The following is a 20,439-nucleotide window of genomic DNA, read 5'->3' as shown; positions in this document are numbered from 1 at the left end:
GGCCTTTTTTCATAACCATTTCTTATCATTTGTTATTAATTAACAAATTCTGAGTCATAATGGTCAACATTGTATCTCCAGTGTCTAGTACAGTGCCTGACATGTAATAGCTGCCTAATAAATATGTGTTGCATGAATAATTGAATTGTTTACATAAAAATTGGGTGTTTTCTTTTTGCTTTTCTCATTTCATGTTTCATTTTCTTTAGTATTCCTTTTCAGTTGATTTATTAGAATATTAGATGATCTCTGCAGAATACTTTTAAATTAATGCTAAGCTCTTAGAAAGTATAAAATAAAATACTTTATTGACATAACTTAAATTCATATACTTTAAAGTGTCTAGACATGTATATCTACATGTGTTGGGGTTACTGTCTTTTATGCTTATATCATAAGTATAAAATACAGGGAGATGGGATATTTTATTATGGGTACAGATGACCTTCACCTTATCAGGCTAGGTTTCCAGGAAGAACTGAGATGTCGGGTAGTTTCTGAAAGAAAACACAGGCTGCTAACAAAAGTGAAATGAGGCCATCTGCTCTACGAGAGAGTGTAATAGGCAATGTGAAATTGGGAGCAGGACTCATAAGCAGTGGGCTGAGAAAAGGAACTAGTTTAATTAAAGAAAAGGATGTGGAGTAGAAAAGCGAAACAAAGGGCTTAAGGTATGTCCGAGCTAGTACTAGGAGTGAGCAGCCTGACTCTTAACCTCAGCCTTCCTCTTTTTGAGGCCCTCCAATGATTCCTTTCTGCCCACTGAATCAAAGCAATTGCTTGAAAGATAATGTTTAAACATTTTCCCCAAGGACTTATCTAATCATTGATTCTTAACTTTGCTTCACCATCCAAGTTGCTTGTGCAGATTTCCATATCTGAGTTTACTTTTAAATATAACATGTACCATTTGCTTACTAGTCACATTAAGTCCTTATAGAAGGCAGGTTTTAAAAATCCTAACTATGATCCTGTGCTCTTTAAATCTACTTTACCTGTGTTAATGAGTGGAAGCAAAGGAGAATGTCATTTCCTGGGAAATGTCTTGCTCGAGATGACTAGCCTGCCATAGACAACTGGTAACTCAAGTTGGTTCTATTGCTCATAGTAGATGATTTATCTTTAATGGCACAAAGGATTGATGATATAAGAGCTTTTCATCACTGAATGTATTACATGTCCTAAGTTTATTTGAGACTCTGTCCATTGGAATAGTAATGTTAGATTTTAATGAAGTTATGGGGGATCAGCCATGCTTCAATATACCACTGATAGTATACTGTTTAGTAATCATTCTTTTAGGATTCTGCAGTAATTCATGTTAGGAAAATAATCATCATAGAGAGAGAAAGTTTCTCTTAATTTACCTACTGCACCCCTTTAACTAAAGAGTTTGCACTATTCCAGTATTATTTATTGAATTCTTATGAGGAAGGCACTTGGTCAAGTACTCTGGGGGTGCCAGGAAATACAAGGTTTGATCCTTGTACTAGAGGAGTTTGCAAATACAATAAAATTATAATGAACCATCCATTTGCTTGTTTGCCAAACAATCACAAGAAAAGTAGTAAGATTTACAGAATAGCAGATATCAACATTTAAAATATCACAAAGTTGTGATTAATATTCAAATGAATGGTGTTAGAAAAGTTTAGAGTTCAGAGAAGCAGAGGTCACCTCATGCTGGGATGGCTCTTTTGGGGAGATGGGATTTGATCTGGGCCTAGAAAGTAGGGAGGATATGGTTAGAAACTGAACAAAGGGGACAGCATTCTATAAAGACAGAAGTGTATGAACAAAAATGTGAGGTTGGAGATGTATGGGATGTGTGTGGGGAAAATAAAGAGCAAGTCAGCTTGTTAAAATTGGAGAAGTGTTGCATTATAACAGGGATTAGGCTAGAATGTGAGATTTCAGTAAGACTGTGGAAGACCTTTGAATGCCAAGGTAAAAAATACGCATTTTATCCTATGGTCTGTGATGAGCCATTCAACATTTTGGAGCAGCAGAAAGATAGGACTCAAGAAACTTCTAAAGTCTTTTTTTCTTGAAAACATTTTCCCCACTAAATGAAAAATTATTAACTAGTTTATAAAGAAGGTTTTGAATTCTTTTATATACGTTGTCTCAGCTTCAGATGAGATGTTCTGAATATGTGTTAATTTCCAGAATGCTGGAGGATAATGATATTATAATATTATATTTACTATTATACCATGATACTATACTGTATTTAGTATTAAATCACCCTACACTTATAAAAATACTGTATTATGCCCAATAAATATAGAGAATTTCAAGGGTATTTTGTTTCTAGTGGAATGACCACGAAGGTTCCACCTGAGTGGGTTTAATGAAAATACTACATTTATACAAATGCCATATAATGGTGTAATAAATATATAGAATCAACAAGGGTATTTTCATTGTTTCTGATGCAGTGACTGTAAGGGTTCTACAAAGGTGTAGATAGAGGAAACAATGGCCAAGGTAAACAGTAATACATACTAGGCTTTGGAATTGGCGAGAGTATATGTTTTTTAATTGTTTTTTTTTTCTATAGTTAGATTTCATATATCTGTTCCTCTTATTAAATTACGGTATATTTGAGAACAGGGGCTATTTATTGATCATCTGAGTATCCACCCTATACCTTGCAGATAGTGAGATATGTTAGAAAATATGGTAGAGTTCATCAGAGACTTTGTGGATAAAAAAAAAATGAAAAGCCACATCAACTAAAGTTTGATCTGTGTGCTATTTGACTGGATTTTTGTCACTGAATTAATTAACTCAATATATTGATTTCGTATAAGGTATCTAGAGCTACACAGTTGATGAAGGCAGTCCAGGGAAGGGCTAAGGGTTAGTGAAGAGTTCAGTCTCTCTGGAGCATAAGTCTGAGCAGCAGAAATGGGATTGGAAATGTGGATTTGTGTGGGACCACGGAAGGGGCTCAGGGCCTGGCCAGTGAGTTTGAACTTGGTTTACTAGGCACTGGGGATTCATAAAGGTTAATGAGCAAGGGATTAATTTGACCATGTTATATTTTAGGAGACCAATCTGTTGGCATCATGTAGAATAGGCTATCAGGCTGGTTAGAGAGAGATACACACACAGGAAGTGGGAAGACCACTTAGGAGCTCTTGTAATGATCCACGTGAGAAATTATTAAAGCCTGAGTGAATAGAGAGCCAGGGATGGATGATGTTTTAGTGGCAGAATCAGGAGTAACTGGCAACTGATTAAATTAGGAGAGGTGGGGAGACCAAGAAAGGAGTCAATGATGGGTTTGGGGGTTCTGTTTTTAAACTTGAGTAACAATTGATACTGTTAATAGAAATAGAAAAGAAAGGAGGTAGAGCAGTATAGGTTGAATATTCCTCATCTGAAATGCTTGGGACTAGAAGCGTTTCAAATTGCAGATTTTTTTGAATTTTGGAACACTTGCATTATACTGGTTGAGCATCCCTAATCTGAAAATCTGAAATCCAAAATACTCCAATGAGCATTTCCTTTGAGTGTCACATCAGCAATCAAAAAGTTTCAGATTTTGGAACGTTTCAGATTTCAAGTTAGGAATATTCAACCTGTAATTTGATCTTAAATATGAGTTTGATATGATGGCCAAAAATTATTTGAAATAAAGCCAGAGCTCAGAGGAGAGAACATTTGTAAAGATGAGATTTGGTTGGTATATTATCTCTTCTGGTGTCTTTTTTTATATGTGTGCAGTAAATGCTTATCTGATAACTAAGGACAAGGCAATTCTTAACATATTTTTGTTGAGAGACAGTCCAGTTATTGGCTAAGAGCTTAACCTCCAGAGTCAGAATGCCTAGGTTCAAATCCCAACTCTGCTATCTTCTAGCTTGTGACTCTAAACAAGTTACTGAATCTTTCTGTGCCTTAGTTTCCTTGTCTGTAAAACAGAGATAGTAATAATACCTATACCATCAACCACTTACGCTTATTAAATAATACTTAGGAAAGTACCTGGCATATGCTAAGTGTTAACCATTATTATTATAATTATCATCATATCTTCTACATTCTTTTGATGAGCTAGCTACCCAGTGAAGATGTTTTACTTTGCTCTGACCATATGCACCTCTGTGTAGTGATGTGGAAGGTATAAAATTGTCCAGGGAGAGAAAGTAAAGAGAAAAAGGTCTTTTCCAATCCAAATTTCTCATCTCATAAACAGCATCTGATGTATGTGGGCAATCTTATATAATTATACATGTCAGCCTCACTAAAGTAATTCAGGACACATTTTTCAAGTGTCATTTATGCACATGGGGCTGTGATTCTATCCTAAGAAGGCCCTGCTTAACCTGGCTGTTGCCTTTCTCTCCAATTTCATTTTAACCTCTCTGCCTGGCTACATATGGCCCTCCTTTCTGGTTCTTGAATACCCCAGCATTGTCCATGCTCAGAGTCTTTGTATTTGTGTTCACTGTGCCTGGAAAGTGCTTCATTTGGCTTTTTGCATTTACCAGTTTTATCTAAAAGTCTTCAGTTTAAATGTCATCTCTTCCTTAACCATAGAATACATATCATTTACACCCTCTCACATTATCCTCTTATCTTATATCACCTACTACAATCTGCAACTATCTTAATAGGGACCAGGTCTGCCTTTTTCATGCCTAAACTCCCAGCACCTAGAACAGAATCTGACATGTAATGGGCTTTCAATAAATATTTGCTGGATGAGTTAATTAAGTGAGTAATAAGAAGATGATATGAGGAGAAGGTCAGACAAGATAAAAACAAAAAGCTTCAGTATTACAAAATGATAGACTGGAAAACAAATAATTTGAAACAATCAGTAAAAAGCAACAGGAAATATGGAAATGTAATACAATGCTAAGATGCTTATTTGTAAATATAATATGTAAACAAGAAAAACTGGAGAAGGGCAAAGGTGGAGACAGTTTCAAGACAAAAGTGGTGGTAAGTAAAATCAAATTTCTAGAGATGAATTTGAGGACCAAGACTGATGATTAGGAGAGTACTGGTGACTCTGAAGAAGCTGGTTTAGTTAAGGAATAAGGATAGAAAACCAAACTGCCTGAGGATAAAGAGTGAGCAGGTGAAGAGACAACAGGAACAAAGAGAGATCTTCCAAGAATTTGTGTGCTTAAGAGAAGCACGGTTAGGCTGTAGTTTCTTGAACCAGGATGTGAAAAGAGGTCCACGCAGGAGGCAGATTTGGGATCTAGTCCAAACAACTCAGACCTTGCAAATGAATGTCCTTATTATATATTTTTAAAAAACTGCTCCATCTTAACTTCTTTAATAAGGAACAAAGGGGATAATGGATAAGTGGATATAAGTTGTTATTTCTTTGTAAGAATTCTAATGAAGTTCTAATAAAGAGGAACACATCTATAAAAGAGTGTTTTATTTGAAACAAAATTAAGGTAAAATTTCACTTAAGCGTAATTAAGTTAAATTGGATTTTTTCCCATTTTGTTGAAAGTTTTGCATTACTCAACTGTAGCACTTGCTGAGGCCAGATATGAAGAGTGTTTATATTTATCACTGACATTTTGTTGAACTTGTTCATTCTTATTAATCATTGCTTTAAAGTAAGCAGCTGAATACTCTTAGGAAGTTGATATTCCCAGCTGACCTATCTGCAAAAATAGTGAAGCTTGATACTCTCCTGCTGCAGTCTGTCTCTACAGATGTATGTGTTCATGTGGCTATGTGTACATATGCGTGTATTTTTTTTTCTGAAAAAATAAAGAAGCAAATACATTTTCGTGAAGCTACTACAAACTTTATCATATTCTATCTTCTGAAAGAATGGATGAATTAAAAACAAAAGCAGGCTGTGATCTATTTATATTCTATATGGGAGACAAATCATATCTGAAGAATGAAGACTCCAGTTTAAAAGTCTGATATGAAGGTGATCAGAAGCTATGTCTTTACTTGTTGAGATTTCTTGGTGGCAAAGGATGAAACACTTGATTATGTTCAGATACAAACCCTATCCTGTGAATATCTGACCTTCTGGTACGGTGTTAGGATTTTTCATCTAGGATTCACAGGAAAAACGTGATAGCCTACCATTAACATAATTTTTCTTTTTGCTTTATAAATATTAGCATTTTAATTTGATTAAAGTGGTTGACATTTGCTTATCTTCTGCTTCAGAATTTTAATATGTATTCTATTGGTTCCCTCAGCAATGTAAATATATATATACACACACACACACACACACACACACACACACACACATATATATATGACTCTCTAAAAGTTTTGAATTCAATGGCTAAGTGATCCAAACCATCAATAATTTCTAGTGATTCTATTTGGTTCTTTAAAAAAATCTGATCTTTTTTTCACAGGATCTTCTTCTCTTGTTAAAGTTTCTTTTCCTTATTTTGTCTCTTGAATAATTTTAAATGTGTTGATTTTATAGCCTTTATAGTTCTGTCATCTCCAGTTCTTTGGGGATTAATTCTCCCCAAAGAATTAGCAACATGGCCAAGCACAGTGGCTCAAGCCTATAATCGCAGCACTTTGGAAGGCCGAGGTGGGTGGATCACCTGAGGTCAGGGGTTCAAGAACAGCCTGGCTAACATAGTGAAACCCCGTTTGTACTAAAAATACGAAAAAAGCTAGCCAGGCATGTAGTGCACACCTGTAATCCCAGCTATTCGGAGGGCTAAGGCAGGAGAATCACTTGAACCCGGGAGGTGGAGGATGCAGTGAGCTGAGATCATGCCATTGTACTCCAGCCTGGGCAACGAGCAAAACTCTGTTCCCTCCCCAAAAAAAGGGTTAATAACAATGCTACAAGTTGTTATTTGTACTAATTTCAGTGTATTTCATATGGAAAACTACATATTTTGTCATTTCCATTGTAATTTCCTCCTTTAACTCATGAATTATTATTTTTTCAGCTTCCAAACACATGGGTTTGGGTATTTTAAACTACCTTTTCAGAGTTGGCTCCTAATTAAATTTAATTGTAGTTAAAGACCATAGTCTGTATAACACAGATTCACTGTAATTTGTTGAGAGTTTAACTGTGAACACATATGTAGTCAATTTATATGATTATTCTATGTGTACTGTATGAACAAATATTCTCTGCTATGTGATGTTAGTTTATATCTTTTTTGATAGATTATTAATTTTGTGGTTAAATCTTTATATCCTTACTTATTTTTTGCCTCCTTGGTCTATCAGTTTCGGAAAGGGGTATCTTAAAATTTCCCATTATGATTAAGAACCTGTCAAATTAGTCTTACATGTTTATATGTTACAGATATTAATGTTATATAGTTAGATGCATTTGAGCTTTATCTTCTTTCATTTTTGTTATGCGGTGTCTTTCTGTAGTCCTATTATTGCTTTATACCTTAAATTCCATATTATCTGATGTTAACATAGCTATAGTAGCTTTCTTTGGATAGAAATGCCTGGTGTATTTATTTCGATTTCCTTACTTCGAAACTTTCCATGTGGTTTTGTTTCAGGTGTATCTCCTCTAAGAAGAATACTGCTGGAGTTTTAAAAATATCTAATGCAAACATTTATTTTAATATATTAAGTTATATTTATCATTCTTACTTTTATATTATGGCTTAATTTTACTACATTTTCTCTTTGATTTCTTGTTTCTTGCCTTCTTTTGTGTTTAAATTGTTTTACGTGGTCACCTTTTATTTACCCTCTGCTTCTTTGAGCAATGCAAGATTGCATTCTATTTCTTTAGTACTTAACTCTAAAATGTTAACATATATTTCCTAATTAAACATTTCCTAACAAAAACTAAAATTAGTATTCCTCTCCTCCCTCCTTCTGAACAGGACAACATCTGGCATGCTTTCACTACCCCCTCATCTTCATCTTGCCCCAGCTAACTTTTAAATTATTGCCTAAATTTAGTTTTGCCTCTTTTTTAGATTAAAACAAAGCTTATTTTAAAATAATCAGTAAAGTTACTAACACATTTTGCCCATTTCCATGCTCCATTTTTCCTGTGTATTCTCCATCTTTCCTGTGTTCACTCCTCTTCTGGCTGAAGCACATATAAGGGGCAGAGCTGGGATTCAAAGTGATGTGTGTTTCCTTCCAGAGCCCCTTCTCTCAACGACAACAATCTACTAGTCACAGATACAGAGGAAGGTACTCTGGGTGTCTGCAGCAAGGTGTAGAGCCAGACAAGTGACAGATGGAGAGAAACAGGGGAAGTGGACGATGGCTTATAAGAAGGCGTTGGCCTGGCGCAGTGGCTCGTGTCTGTAATCCCAACAGTTTGGGAGGCCGAAGTGGGCAGATCGCTTGAACTCAGAAGTTGGAGATCAATTTGGACAATACAGCAAAACACCGTCTGTACAAAAAAATTAAAAATTAGCCAGGCGTGGTGGCATGCACCTGTAGTTCCAGCTATTTAGGAGGCTGAGGTGAGAGGACAGCTTGAACCTAGGAGGCGGAGGTTGCAGTGAGCCAAGATCACATCGTTGCATTATAGCCTGGGTGACAGAGCAAGACCCCATCTGAAAAAAAAAAAAAAAAAAGGGTGCAGTGGCTCACGCCTATAATTCCAGCACTCTGGGAGGCGAAGATGGGTGAATCACCTGAGGTCAGGAATTCAAGACCAGCCTGGCCAACATGGCGAAACCCTATCTCTACTAAAAAAAACACAAAAAATTAGCTGGGCGTGGTGGCGCGTGCTTGTAATCCAGGTACTTGGGAGGCTGAGGCAGGAAAATCACTTGAACCTCGGGTGTGGAGGTTGCAGGGAATTGAGACCACACCACTGCACTCTAGACTGGGTAATGGAGGAAGACTCTGTCTAAAAAAAAATAAATAAAAATAATTAAATTATTAAAAAATTAAAAGATTTTTTTCTTGAAAGTATCAAGATATAAAGACACAAGGCTACTTTTAACACTATCTGCTGGAAGACTCTGCCAGCAGAAAAGTAAAAACAGAAAACTCATGGGATGTGAATATAATATATATATATACACACACACACACACACACACGACATAAATAAACATGGGTAATTCAAGGTATGGTAGTAAATCTAGGCTTAGGCCAGAAAGGGCACCTGTGTAAGGACGCTGGGGGATTCTCAACACTTAGGCACAGTGCCTGGCACACAACAGGTACTCAAGAATACTTATGAAATGAAAGAAATGAAAGCAAAGAAGAGGAGAAAGGATGAAAATGAAAACAGAGGAGAGGAATGAGTAAATAAAAGAATGAGAAAAGGAGGAAGGTAAAAACTAAATAGGAAGAAAATGAAAGGAAGAAAATTTTACAAAAGGGCAGAAGAAAGTAGATAAAAAGAAGAATCTCTTTTTGTTTTAAAACTTTTATATGTATATGTATATTTATATACAGGCAAAAAAAGGAACAAAAAGATTCATATCGAACTGTTAACAATGTTTACTTAGGGTACAGAGTGACTTTCACTTTTTAATTTTAATTTTATTTTATTTCATTTTGTTTTGTTTTGTTTTGTTTTTGAGATAGAGTCTCGCTCTGTCGCCAGGTTGGAGTGCAGTGGTGCAATCTCAGCTCACTGCAATCTCCACCTCCCAGGTTCAAGCGATTCTCCTGCTTCAGCCCCCCAAGTAGCTGGGACTACAGGCGCATGCCAGCACGTCCAGCTAATTTTTGTATTTTTAGTAGAGACGGGTTTCACATGTTGGCCAGGATGGTGTTCATCTCTTGACCTCATGATCCGCCCGCCTCGGCCTCCCAAAGTGCTGGAATTACAGGCATGCGCCACTGCGCCAGGCTCCACTTTTTTATTTTATGCACGTCAGGAATATTTAAACTTATTCCAGTAAGTATGTATTGTTTGTAAATAAGGATTTAAAAATTAAGACTTAGCAGCTAGTGAAATGGCTCATGCCTGTAATCCCAACACTTTGGGAGGACAGGGCAGAAGGATCACTTGAAGCTGGGAGTTCAAAAGCAGCCTGGTCAACATAGTAACACTCCATTTCGACAAAATTAAAAATTAAAAAATTAGCCAGGCATGGTGGCGCATGCCTGTGGTCCCAGCTACTCAAGAGGCTAAGGCAGGAGCAACATCTGAGAAGTTTGAAGCTGCAGTGAGCCAAGACTGCACCACTGTACTCCAGCCTGGGCGAGACCCTATCTTTAAAAAGAAAAAAAAGAAACCTAAGACTTAGCAATAACGAAAGGAAAGTGAACAAATAATATAAAATAATCACCCAATGTGGCTTGTTGTGAAGTACATTAAGGTAAGTTCCTCTTCACAGATCCCCTTGGAGGGCTGCCTCCAAGACTTCCCATCTGACTCCAGGGGCAGAGATCATCTCAATCCTACTAGCCTCTTCAAAGTCCAGGTCCAAAAAGATAGAGGTCACATAAAAGGGTTTCCACTTCTCCTAAAGCCACTCGTCAAATTCCAGACAGCCCTGGAATTGCTCAGTCTTGCATTCCCCCAAGATGCCTGACTCCCTTTACAGACAGTCCTATCCCACACCCACAGGTCTTTTCCTTCAGCCTCAAAAGAATGACCCTATGAGAACAGGCTAAATCAAGTATTCACACATCTACAAGGTATTTTTAGAAACCTCTTCCTTCCGAGATAGTAGCTCATGGAAATAGACAAAATGCTTCCTTCCTTTTTTATCTTCCTGGCTTGCTCATTTCCACGAGATGGATAGAACTTCAATACTCCCCCTTGAAGGAAACGTCATAGGCAAGTCAAGCTGATCTCTTATAACCTAGAGACATTCTATGTAATCCTAGTTTCATGTATGTAAGAAAACCTATGTTGTGTCCATAAAAATGAATTAACTCATATGGAGCTTAGGTTATGAATCTTTATAATTCAAGTGATATGAATAAAAAGGTGATAAACCAAAAGCTGTCTATCACATCCCCGTGGCCAGGGTTTTTCAACTTCAGCACTACTGGCATTTTGGGCCAGAGAATTCTTTGTTGTGGGGGCTGCCCTGTGCACTGTAGGTCGTTTAGCAGCATCCTTGGCCCTTACCCACTAGATATCTGTAACACACACACACACACGCACACACAAATATATACATATCCCAGTTATGATAACCAAAAGTGTCTCCAGGCATTGCCAAATGTACTCTAGGGTATATTCCTTGGCTGGGAACCTCTAATGTAGTTCCAATTTGCAAAAATGAGTCATTTTATCCCACCACCAATGGAAATATATGTTTTGTGTACACACAGGTATTTTGGGTTTAGTATGTGTTAAGCCGTCTCTTGTAATGAAAAGAATTTGCAATGCCAATGGAAACACAGAGAAAAGCTACAAGACAGGCATTTGGAACTGTATTCCAAAGCTTCATACCATATTATGAAACAACATAAAGAATACTATAAACAAATATTCAGCAGACACATTTATATTCAGCAAAGATAAAAATAAAAAAACATTATATGTGTGTAGTGACCCTATTTTATGAAGGATTTAATTTTTTTTTTTATAACTTCGGATAACCCTCTCAGCAGAGTAGAGAGCTGAAACCATCTGTATTAGTCTGTTCTCAGCTGCTAATAAAGACATACCCAAGACTGGGTAATTTATAAAGGAAAGAGGTTTAACTGACTCACAGTTTAGCATGGTTAGGGAGGCCTGAGGAAACTCACAATCATGGCAGAAGGGGAAGCAAACATGTCCTTCTTCACACTGCAGCATCGGGAAGAACGAGTGCCCAGCAAAGGGGGAAGCCCCTTATAGAACCATCAGATCTCATGAGAACAGGATGGGGAACACTGCCCCCATGATTCAATTATCTCCACCTGGTCCCTCCCAGGACACATGGGGATTATATGGGTACTATAATTGAAGATGAAATTTGGGTGGGGACACAGCCAAACCATATCACCATCCAAAAATTCAACTCTAATCTAGTCATCTACTTGGGAAAAAATATTCCCACAATATCACCACATTGACAACTTCACCATTCAGTACCTAGTTTAAGAAAAAATAATGTTAGCAGGCTGCCTAGACTAACAATATTAACAAACTGAATATATGTGGTTCTGCAAAAATTAATTGACATCTTTCCATTGCATTCCAAAGAAGAAAGGAGAAAAATTGTTTGGTGAAGTCAGGATCTACTATCACTTAAAACATTGTTAATACCACAGATTGCAGGGTCCTTTGTAACCTTGATATTAACTTAGTAATATGAGTGATAATTATTCAGGAGGAAAATAAAGCCAAAATGTATTTTGGGGGCCTATAACCACTTATTGATTAAATTAGCATTTGTGTCCATTTGCTGTAAACTACTTCAAATTAAAGTATCCAAACACTGTTCTTTTTTATGTATATATAATAGTCTCACGGAAAAAAATTATAGCTGCATTTTACTTTATGTTCCATTTTAGATGCAGATAGTTGGACTGAATAAATTTAAAATGTAATTGAACGGCCAAAGGATAAAAATATCCTTTTCTGACTCAGAATAGTTCAATCTGTCGTCGTAATTTTTTTAAAAAATGAATTCACACTTAAAAAAAATAGGTTAATGGAATAGAAATTTGTCTTCCTGTTTTATGTTGCCCTCTCTCCTCCAGTCCACTTGCCAGAAGACATTTCAAGTGCAATTCCTCTGAAAGCTACAGATTTAATAAGTTAATGGATGGTTACCATTCTTGTTACTAGGCTGATTCTATTCAGTTTAGATCTAGAAAAATCTTTTTGTTGTTGTTGTTTCTGCACAATTTCCTGCCATTAAAGAAAAAAAATCAAGTGACATGGTGAGTAGAAGAGAAGAGCAAACAGGGTTAGTTTCTGCAGCAATTTCCCGAGTATTATTTTCTTCTTTTGAGATTCAAAATGAGACAAAGACACTCCTGTGTATTTCTAATGAAAAAGCGGGCAATAAATTTACAAATCTGTGCTAAGCCAAATGAACTCATTATCATGTTATGAAACAGTTTAACACACTTTGATCAATATATTAGCTGCACAAACACAAATATGCTACAGTATTATTACAATGTAAGCAAACCTGAGTGGCCTATGCTAATAAGCAATAAGACATAAAAGATGTAAAAGCATTAGGATATTTGAAGAAAAGCCAAATACCTTTAATACTCCCCAGAAATGGCATTCTCGCAACTCTTTTGTACATATGTATAAATCCCTTAAACACAAAGAAGTCTTACAAATTTATTCCTATTCTTTTATCAAGTTAGTTAAAAACAAATGAACAAGAAATTAAAGAGAAGGTACTGTAATAAAGTTAGAATATTCTAACTGAAAACAATTATAATGAAACGATTTAGATTCCCATAGAATTATAAACATTTTTCAAGGGATATTTTGCAATGCAATTTTTTTTTTTTTGAGACACACAGTCTCACTCTGTTGCCCAGGCTGGAGTGTAGTGGTTCGATCTTGGCTCACTGCAGCCTCCGCCTCCCATGTTCAAGTGATTTTCCTGCCTCAGCCTCCTGAATAGCTGGGATTACAGTAGGCACCTGCCATCATGCACAGCTAATTTTTTTTTTCTTTTTTTTCGTATTTTAGTAGAGATGGGGTTTCCCCATGTCGGCCAGGCTGTTTTCAAATTCCTGACCTCAAGTGATCCACCCACCTCGGCCTCCCAAAGTGCTAGGATTACAGGCGTGAGTCACTGTGCCTGGCCCAATGCAATTTTTAAAACAATGTTTTCTTCTTACTCTTGAAACTTAAAACACTGCAGGTTTATTTCATAGTTTTTAAAAAATACACATATTAGAGTAAGAGCTTTTGTTTCTCAGAAAAAGACCTTTGTAATTTAAAGTAGCATGCTAAATTCTTAGATTTTTCTTCAAATACATTTGTATACCTCATCTTTCAACTAAGAGTATTAGTTTTCAACAATGAATAATTGACAGAAAATTGTGTTGAAATTGTAGTATTATTTAATTCTGGGAATTTAGCCAGTCAGGTATCAGAGATACATAGTTCTTTGAACAGAACTGGAAAAATATCAATAGTATGTAAATGTGCTTACTGCTCTTCCATTGTTCTAAATCCTCTATCAAAATTATATTCAAATTTCACAGAAGTGAAAGCAAAAAGCTTAATTCTTGTCCTGAAAGAGAGACAATTTTTTAAATTAAAAAAGTTACCTTCCTAGTTTCAGATACTTAATCATACAAAACCTCTAACTCTGAGACACCTTTAGGGCCTTTACTAGAAAAATTCCCTCTGTAGCTGTTGGCACAAACTTGACAAACTTGCTGAACTGTGCAGATGTTGAAGCAGCTCTCAGTTACACCGGGGAAGAAAGGGGAACGAGACATTCCACAGCTGCCTACAACGGCTTCCTTCCCAGGGGCACAGTTGCAGGCTCTATCAAGCTCAATCACTTTGCAGAGCAACTGGGGATCCCAAGCAGGGGCAAATAAATCCCAGGGCAGCTTAAATTTCTCCCAGTACCACAGCAAGAAGTAACACTACTTAAAAAGTAACCAGTTACTTCCAACAATTATGTTTGTGGTGGGGGGAGGGGAGGGTCTGGGGGGGGGGGGGATGAGGAAGAATGAAGAATAATATCTGTAGTAAGAGAAAATAAAAGATGTTTCATATTTTTAAAATTTCAAGCTACTTATATCAGATCTTCCTTAGGTCTTTGTTATGAAAATAACTATGAATATTTGCTCTTTATTCCTAATTAATTTTTTTTTTTCTTTAGGGGTGGGAGAGAATAGCCAAGTTGAAAAAATACAGAACTTAACAGTTATTTCAACAATTGTAACACATTCATTGCAGGGTTTTAAAAGGATGTAATGACAGTAATATGTTTAAATGTATTCCACTCTTCCATTTTATGAGTATACATTCTTACAAGTTCTTTTAAATGTTTTTAAATACTAAAATAATTGTATTAATGATATGATGTGACTAAAAACAAGCAGCTAGGGAATATTCTTCCCTACTTGAGGATAACTGATGCTACAGTAGATGCCATTTCCACCTTCCAGAAAGGAAGGTGTTAATAAACATGTAACTCTACTAAATAACTGAAATACACAGATCTCTATTCCCCATAAAATTATACTTTTATACTAATCTTCTGGGGTAGTAAAAGACAATATATGGATGCATACATAGTTTTTATACCTTAAATTTATAATATTGTTAAAATTATTACTTTTTACTTGGTTAGAAAACCATTACTGTACCACCACATAAGCACTTGCAAGAATTCACCAGATACAATAATAAAAACAAAAATGATGGTGATGTTACAATTAATTGTGGGTTTGCTATGATCAAGCACTATGCTGACAGCATTCAATAAATCACTTCACCTACCCCTCCCAATAATACTATTTCCATTTGATAAATGAAGAAATTAACTTATAAAGTCACTAAGCTAGTAAATGGTACAGCCAGAATTTAAATTTTTATATTCTAAAGTCCATACTCTTGTTATTATATTGTATTGTATTGAAAATGACATTTGTACATTAATTTGGAACATTTTAAGTATTTTTGAAATCAATTTTAAAGGTTTACATTGCATCATTAAATTGTTATATTCAGAGCAAAATGGTCTCTCTACATGAGATGTACTAGTTAAATCTTGCTTATATTGCTTATAATACCTTTTTCTTCTCTAACTACTGATTTTTTTTAATAGCCAAAAAAGCTCATTTCAACCTAGAGTATTAGCAATACAACAATTTCCTAAATGTTTTCATATGTTTCCTAAATTTCAGATGTCTATCTTTTTATTTTAGATTGATCCTCATGGCCACAAGTCAAGCAGCTAATAGATAATTAATTTTATGTTATATAAAAGACAGGCATGTAAACACTAAACTAAGAAAACTTTTTTATTCCATATTGATGCTAAAATATCAACAGGAAGACTTGAAGCCTCAGAAGGCCTTTATTTATAGTTCAACAACATTCCTCCAAGACAATGCAATATACTACAAGCAAGGAGAAATCCGAGGCAGAAGTTGATGACATATGGGGTGTGCATAGAACTTCTGGTTAATGGAAGTTCCAAGATGTATAAATAAAAAACGATGTGTGAGTTGGTGGAACAAACTATAAGGCAAGTCAATTTTTTAATTAAAAAATTATGTAGCATAAACAATGCTAATGAGCCAAAAGTCCCAAGAGATTAGTATTGTATCTGCTTCATTTTAATGTTTCATTCACTTTTTATAAGTTACATCTACTCACTTGAAATATCTCAAGCAGAACCCTTTTTGTAAAATAGAGTTTTAAAGATACTATTTGTCCTTGTTCTCAATAGGTCATCATTTTCTACTCAAGTTGTCAATTTGAGGACAAATCACACACACACACAGCCCTAAATCTTTAAATGAATCACCAGAAAGTAAATACCTGGAAGTTCTTCATAAATTTCATCATCTATTGGTTGACTGCTTGTTGGTGGATTGCTTATTGGTAGAGGATGATCAACATCATCATATAATTCTCCTCTCTCATCATAATCCTCAGGAATAATATCAGATTCCATATCTATAAAACACATTTCATGACGTAAATTTTAAAAGAATGCAGAAGATATTTTTAAAACTATACTTCATAAATAAATGCAGCCCTACAAAATAACAATATTGTTACATGTTATGTCCTTAACTAAAATCATGTTTAAAATTGTTTTGTAAATATGTGAATTTTAAGGTAAGCCAATTGGTACTTACAAAAAAGATGCTGTTTAAAATCTGAAGTGGTCTGTATAAATAGCAGTCACATTCACTTGGTCATTCTCACAGAAGTCAGTAAGTTTTTGTATATGAAAACCCAAACTACTCTGTTATTTAGTATTTAAAGACTGTGATAACTCATTCAATTGATTTATCTTACCTTGCAGTACAAATTTCAGCTGCTGTACCCATTCCTCAGCATCTTTGGGAGAAGCTGCTGTAAACTAATATAAAATAAACAATAAAAACGAAAATCACCACAGTAGAAATGAAAGGTATGTTGTATTCTTACCATTTATTTAAGACTATTAGTAATTCTTTTCATGTCTAGTGGAACTTTTCTTGCAAGGATGCTTCTTATAATGTACAGTTAATTTTGACAAATTTATGCAATTGAAGCAGAGGATGATGAATTTGAAACTCTGATCAGCAGCTGGCAGCTGTGCAGGAAAAAAAGCTGCTTCTCTTCATCAATGTCAAAGACAGAACTGATGAACAAAATTTGCCCTTGACAATTAGAAGACACCCATGAATTTCTTTAGACTGCTGGATACAGTTTTCTTAAAAATGTTCTTGTCAGATTCCAACACACTACCTGACAACTTAATTAACTGGCTTTCAACTGCAATCTCAGATATTTAAAACTTATTAAACATACATTCCATATTGAAGCCTAGCTGATAGCTCTTGAATTGCAGAGCTGATGTGTACCTTTACCTTCATTTTCTCCCACACTCCTAAGCAATACAATATGTATTATCACTCTGATATTTGTCTTTTGATAATTTTACTCTTTCTGCTATGTAACTCTTTTGGAAGATCACCTAGTTCTATCAGATATAAATGCAACATGGAAAGTAATCGATAAGTTATATATTCTCTTTATCTTTTTTAAGAAGATAGCGTTTGAACTAATCCGAAATTTAAAAAAAATTCCCCTTATATGAATGTTCAATGCATAATGTATTTAAACACCACTATTTTTATTATTGTTAACATGTCAAGGAGAGTATTAATCAAATGTCAACGTCTCTATAAATGAAATCAAAACATTTTATCAACTTAATTTCAAGGCAACATAAAAAGTACAACCTGATATATACGTTTATCAGGAGCAGAGATTTCAAAACAGCAATCTTTCTTTCCATCCTTTCTTAGAGTGTTATTCATTCTGACACTGTAGCCATCTAATGCAAATTCACCTTTCTGTTGTTTGTCTGTTGAAGATAAAACCAGTTAGAATTTCATTTATTAATATTAATGCTCAATTATCTTTTATTTAAAAGTTCTTCGTTAATTCTTGGAAATAATTTTTTTTTTGGTTATATTGCTTTAGTAATACAATGCTTAGGTAATGTTTTTAGAAATTATTTTTAATTCTGAAACATGTAAGTATTAGGGATGATTTGATTTAAGAAGGAGGTCTGCAGATCATGGTCTTATTCAGAAGGAAGTATGGAAACATGACACTCTAGGGTAGGGAAAATTCAGGAACAAGAACTTAGGAACAAGAACTTAGAACTTGCTAGACAAACCCACCACAAACCTGTGGCTCTTTCAGATTTAGTTGGCTGGTGGGAAGATCTGACCAGCTGAAAATTTGTTGAGCTTTATTTACTGTTATCTCCTTTCACCTACCCCTCCCCAGCAACACCACCAAAAAGAAGCTTCTAAAACAAAAGTTTTCTTTAAAAAAGGTCTCCTAACTTAGTACAAATTTATCCCTAACTTTACAAAACAAACTGAAACTAAACTAAACTACCAGTTACAAAAAAGATGTGAAGGGAAAAAAAACTGTGGATAGAGAAGAGTGGTAAAGCAAGTACAGAAGCATTAGTTACCAAAAAAAGAGGGAAAGTTTCTTATCCAATCAGTGAACAGTTGAACTAGTAAAGCACATTTGAATCTCACATGATAAAGAGGCAAAAGATGATTAGAGCTTTGGTCAGATATTATTTTAAAGACAAATAAAGTGGGAATATAACAAAAGACTTAACATTCTGAAACTGAAAATAAAATCAGTCAACCTTTCTACTTCACCCAGTTATACCATTTTGATAGAAAAACTGCACAGCTATAGGTTTATTTCCTAGATTAACAAACAATATTAAAACCATGAGTAGGGACAAACTCTTTTACTGAGCTCAGGGTAAATACAGAAATGCTTTCATGTTGTGGGGTGTGCTTTTTCAGTTCAGTGTACCAATAAAAGATATAGCACCTTTTCTTAAATACACAAGCTAAATACCTAAAGTAACTAACAGACATTTTTAAAAGGTCATAGAGATTATATCTTGTTCAAAATATCAAATGAGAAAAAAAAATCTCAGTTCCTGGGAAACTCTAATCACATTTAGTCATAATTTACATCTCTCTGAACATCTAAAGAAACAATCAAAGTTTATTTCATGAAAAAAATCTACAATAAACTATGTTTTTCACAAAAACTACACAGTACTTTAAAGATTAGAGCAGCATTTCCCAAAGATACTACTAGGTTTCTGTGATCAAATCAATTTGGGGAACGTTTTACTGAATTAAACAGAGTTAAGCGGTTTTGTTAGTTTAGGCCTTCTTGGGGCCCATAGTACATTTACATACTAATTAAACTTCTAAAAGAAAAAATTTAGCATTTCCAAAAATTATTTGTCTGTGGAATTGTTTTTTCACAGAATATTTTATGGTACTCCCAGGATATATTTTGTAAGACACCTAACTAGGAAACTATTGGGAAAAAAGTATTAAAATGATAAATGGTTAAGCATGGTTGGTTTCTTGTAAAATTCTCAAAAAAAGACTAAATCATTCACTCACTCATTTGACAAATTGATACCGAGCACTTGAAACAAGCCAGGCAGCATTATAGGTTTGCTGAGATAAAAGCTAGAACACCTTATCAGACCCTTCGCACCACCTTCCCAATGATCTACTAAATTGCAAAAGGAACTTAATGTTCATGACAAAAAGTGGAAGTAATGTCAGGCAAAATATCAAAGCCATACTGGACAATTTTGAGAGATTTCCTTAAACTCTCCAGAAGAAAGAGAATTTTCAGGGACCAGATTTAGAGGAAAGCTGTTCCCTTGTTGCACAAGGGTTCGATTGCTCCACTCACTAGGTCCATCTGGCCTAAAACCTATGCCTTCTACCTCCAATTTCGGTCTAAAATTCTTATCAGTGTAACTTGAATGGAGGTGGAAATGCATGAGGAGTGGGAGTCTACACGTGGAGATGTAAAATCAGCACTACAAAGATTTAGTTTGGAAGAGCTGAGGGGAACAGATCTTTCTGGGCCGGATTATCTAATAATCTAGAAATAAGAAATCAGGCAGCAAAATTAGGCAACCCCAACTTAGACTAGCAGATTCATTTTAGCCAAACTCCCTAGAAATATGCTATGGGGCTATGTATCAGAACTTCTGTTACAGTCCAAGAGGAGGACAGTATCAGCCTCTACTGAGATGAACCAGAGAGAAGCCACAAAGCCAATTTATAGGTAAGCATCTCAGATTTTATAGACATGTACTTGTTCAAGGATAAGTAAAAGAGGAACAGCAAATACAGATGCCATAAAAATATTATGTAAAACAGAAACATAACATAGCACTTGAGAAGTAGAAAGCACAAGCAAAGTAGGCGAAATGGAAGTAAACTTTAGCCAACTGCTTTGCATATTTTATAAAAGTAAACACACAGATTCTGAAAGAGATGAAAGATGAAACAATGTAATATAAAATAAAAAGAGAA

The 20,439-nt window shown here is 35.2% G+C and overlaps 1 protein-coding gene across 3 annotated transcripts in view; it reads right to left on the bottom strand.

Moving 5' to 3' along the window:
• SKAP2 (src kinase associated phosphoprotein 2) overlaps positions 1–20,439 on the bottom strand; it is a 335,197-nt gene that overhangs the window by 42,402 nt on the left and 272,356 nt on the right. For all 3 annotated transcript variants that reach the window (XM_025379327.1, XM_025379326.1, XM_025379328.1), the window contains 3 exons: positions 17,785–17,909; positions 16,853–16,916; positions 16,367–16,504 (listed from right to left, as the gene is read on the bottom strand). In XM_025379327.1, the coding sequence (XP_025235112.1) occupies positions 16,367–16,504; positions 16,853–16,916; positions 17,785–17,909 (327 nt within the window). The remainder of the gene's footprint in view (positions 1–16,366; positions 16,505–16,852; positions 16,917–17,784; positions 17,910–20,439) is intronic.

Source organism: Theropithecus gelada, chromosome 3 (genome assembly GCF_003255815.1).
Source record: "Theropithecus gelada isolate Dixy chromosome 3, Tgel_1.0, whole genome shotgun sequence".
In the NCBI taxonomy this organism is placed as follows: Eukaryota; Metazoa; Chordata; class Mammalia; order Primates; family Cercopithecidae; genus Theropithecus; species Theropithecus gelada.
This window is presented reverse-complemented; position numbering and strand designations above follow the sequence as displayed.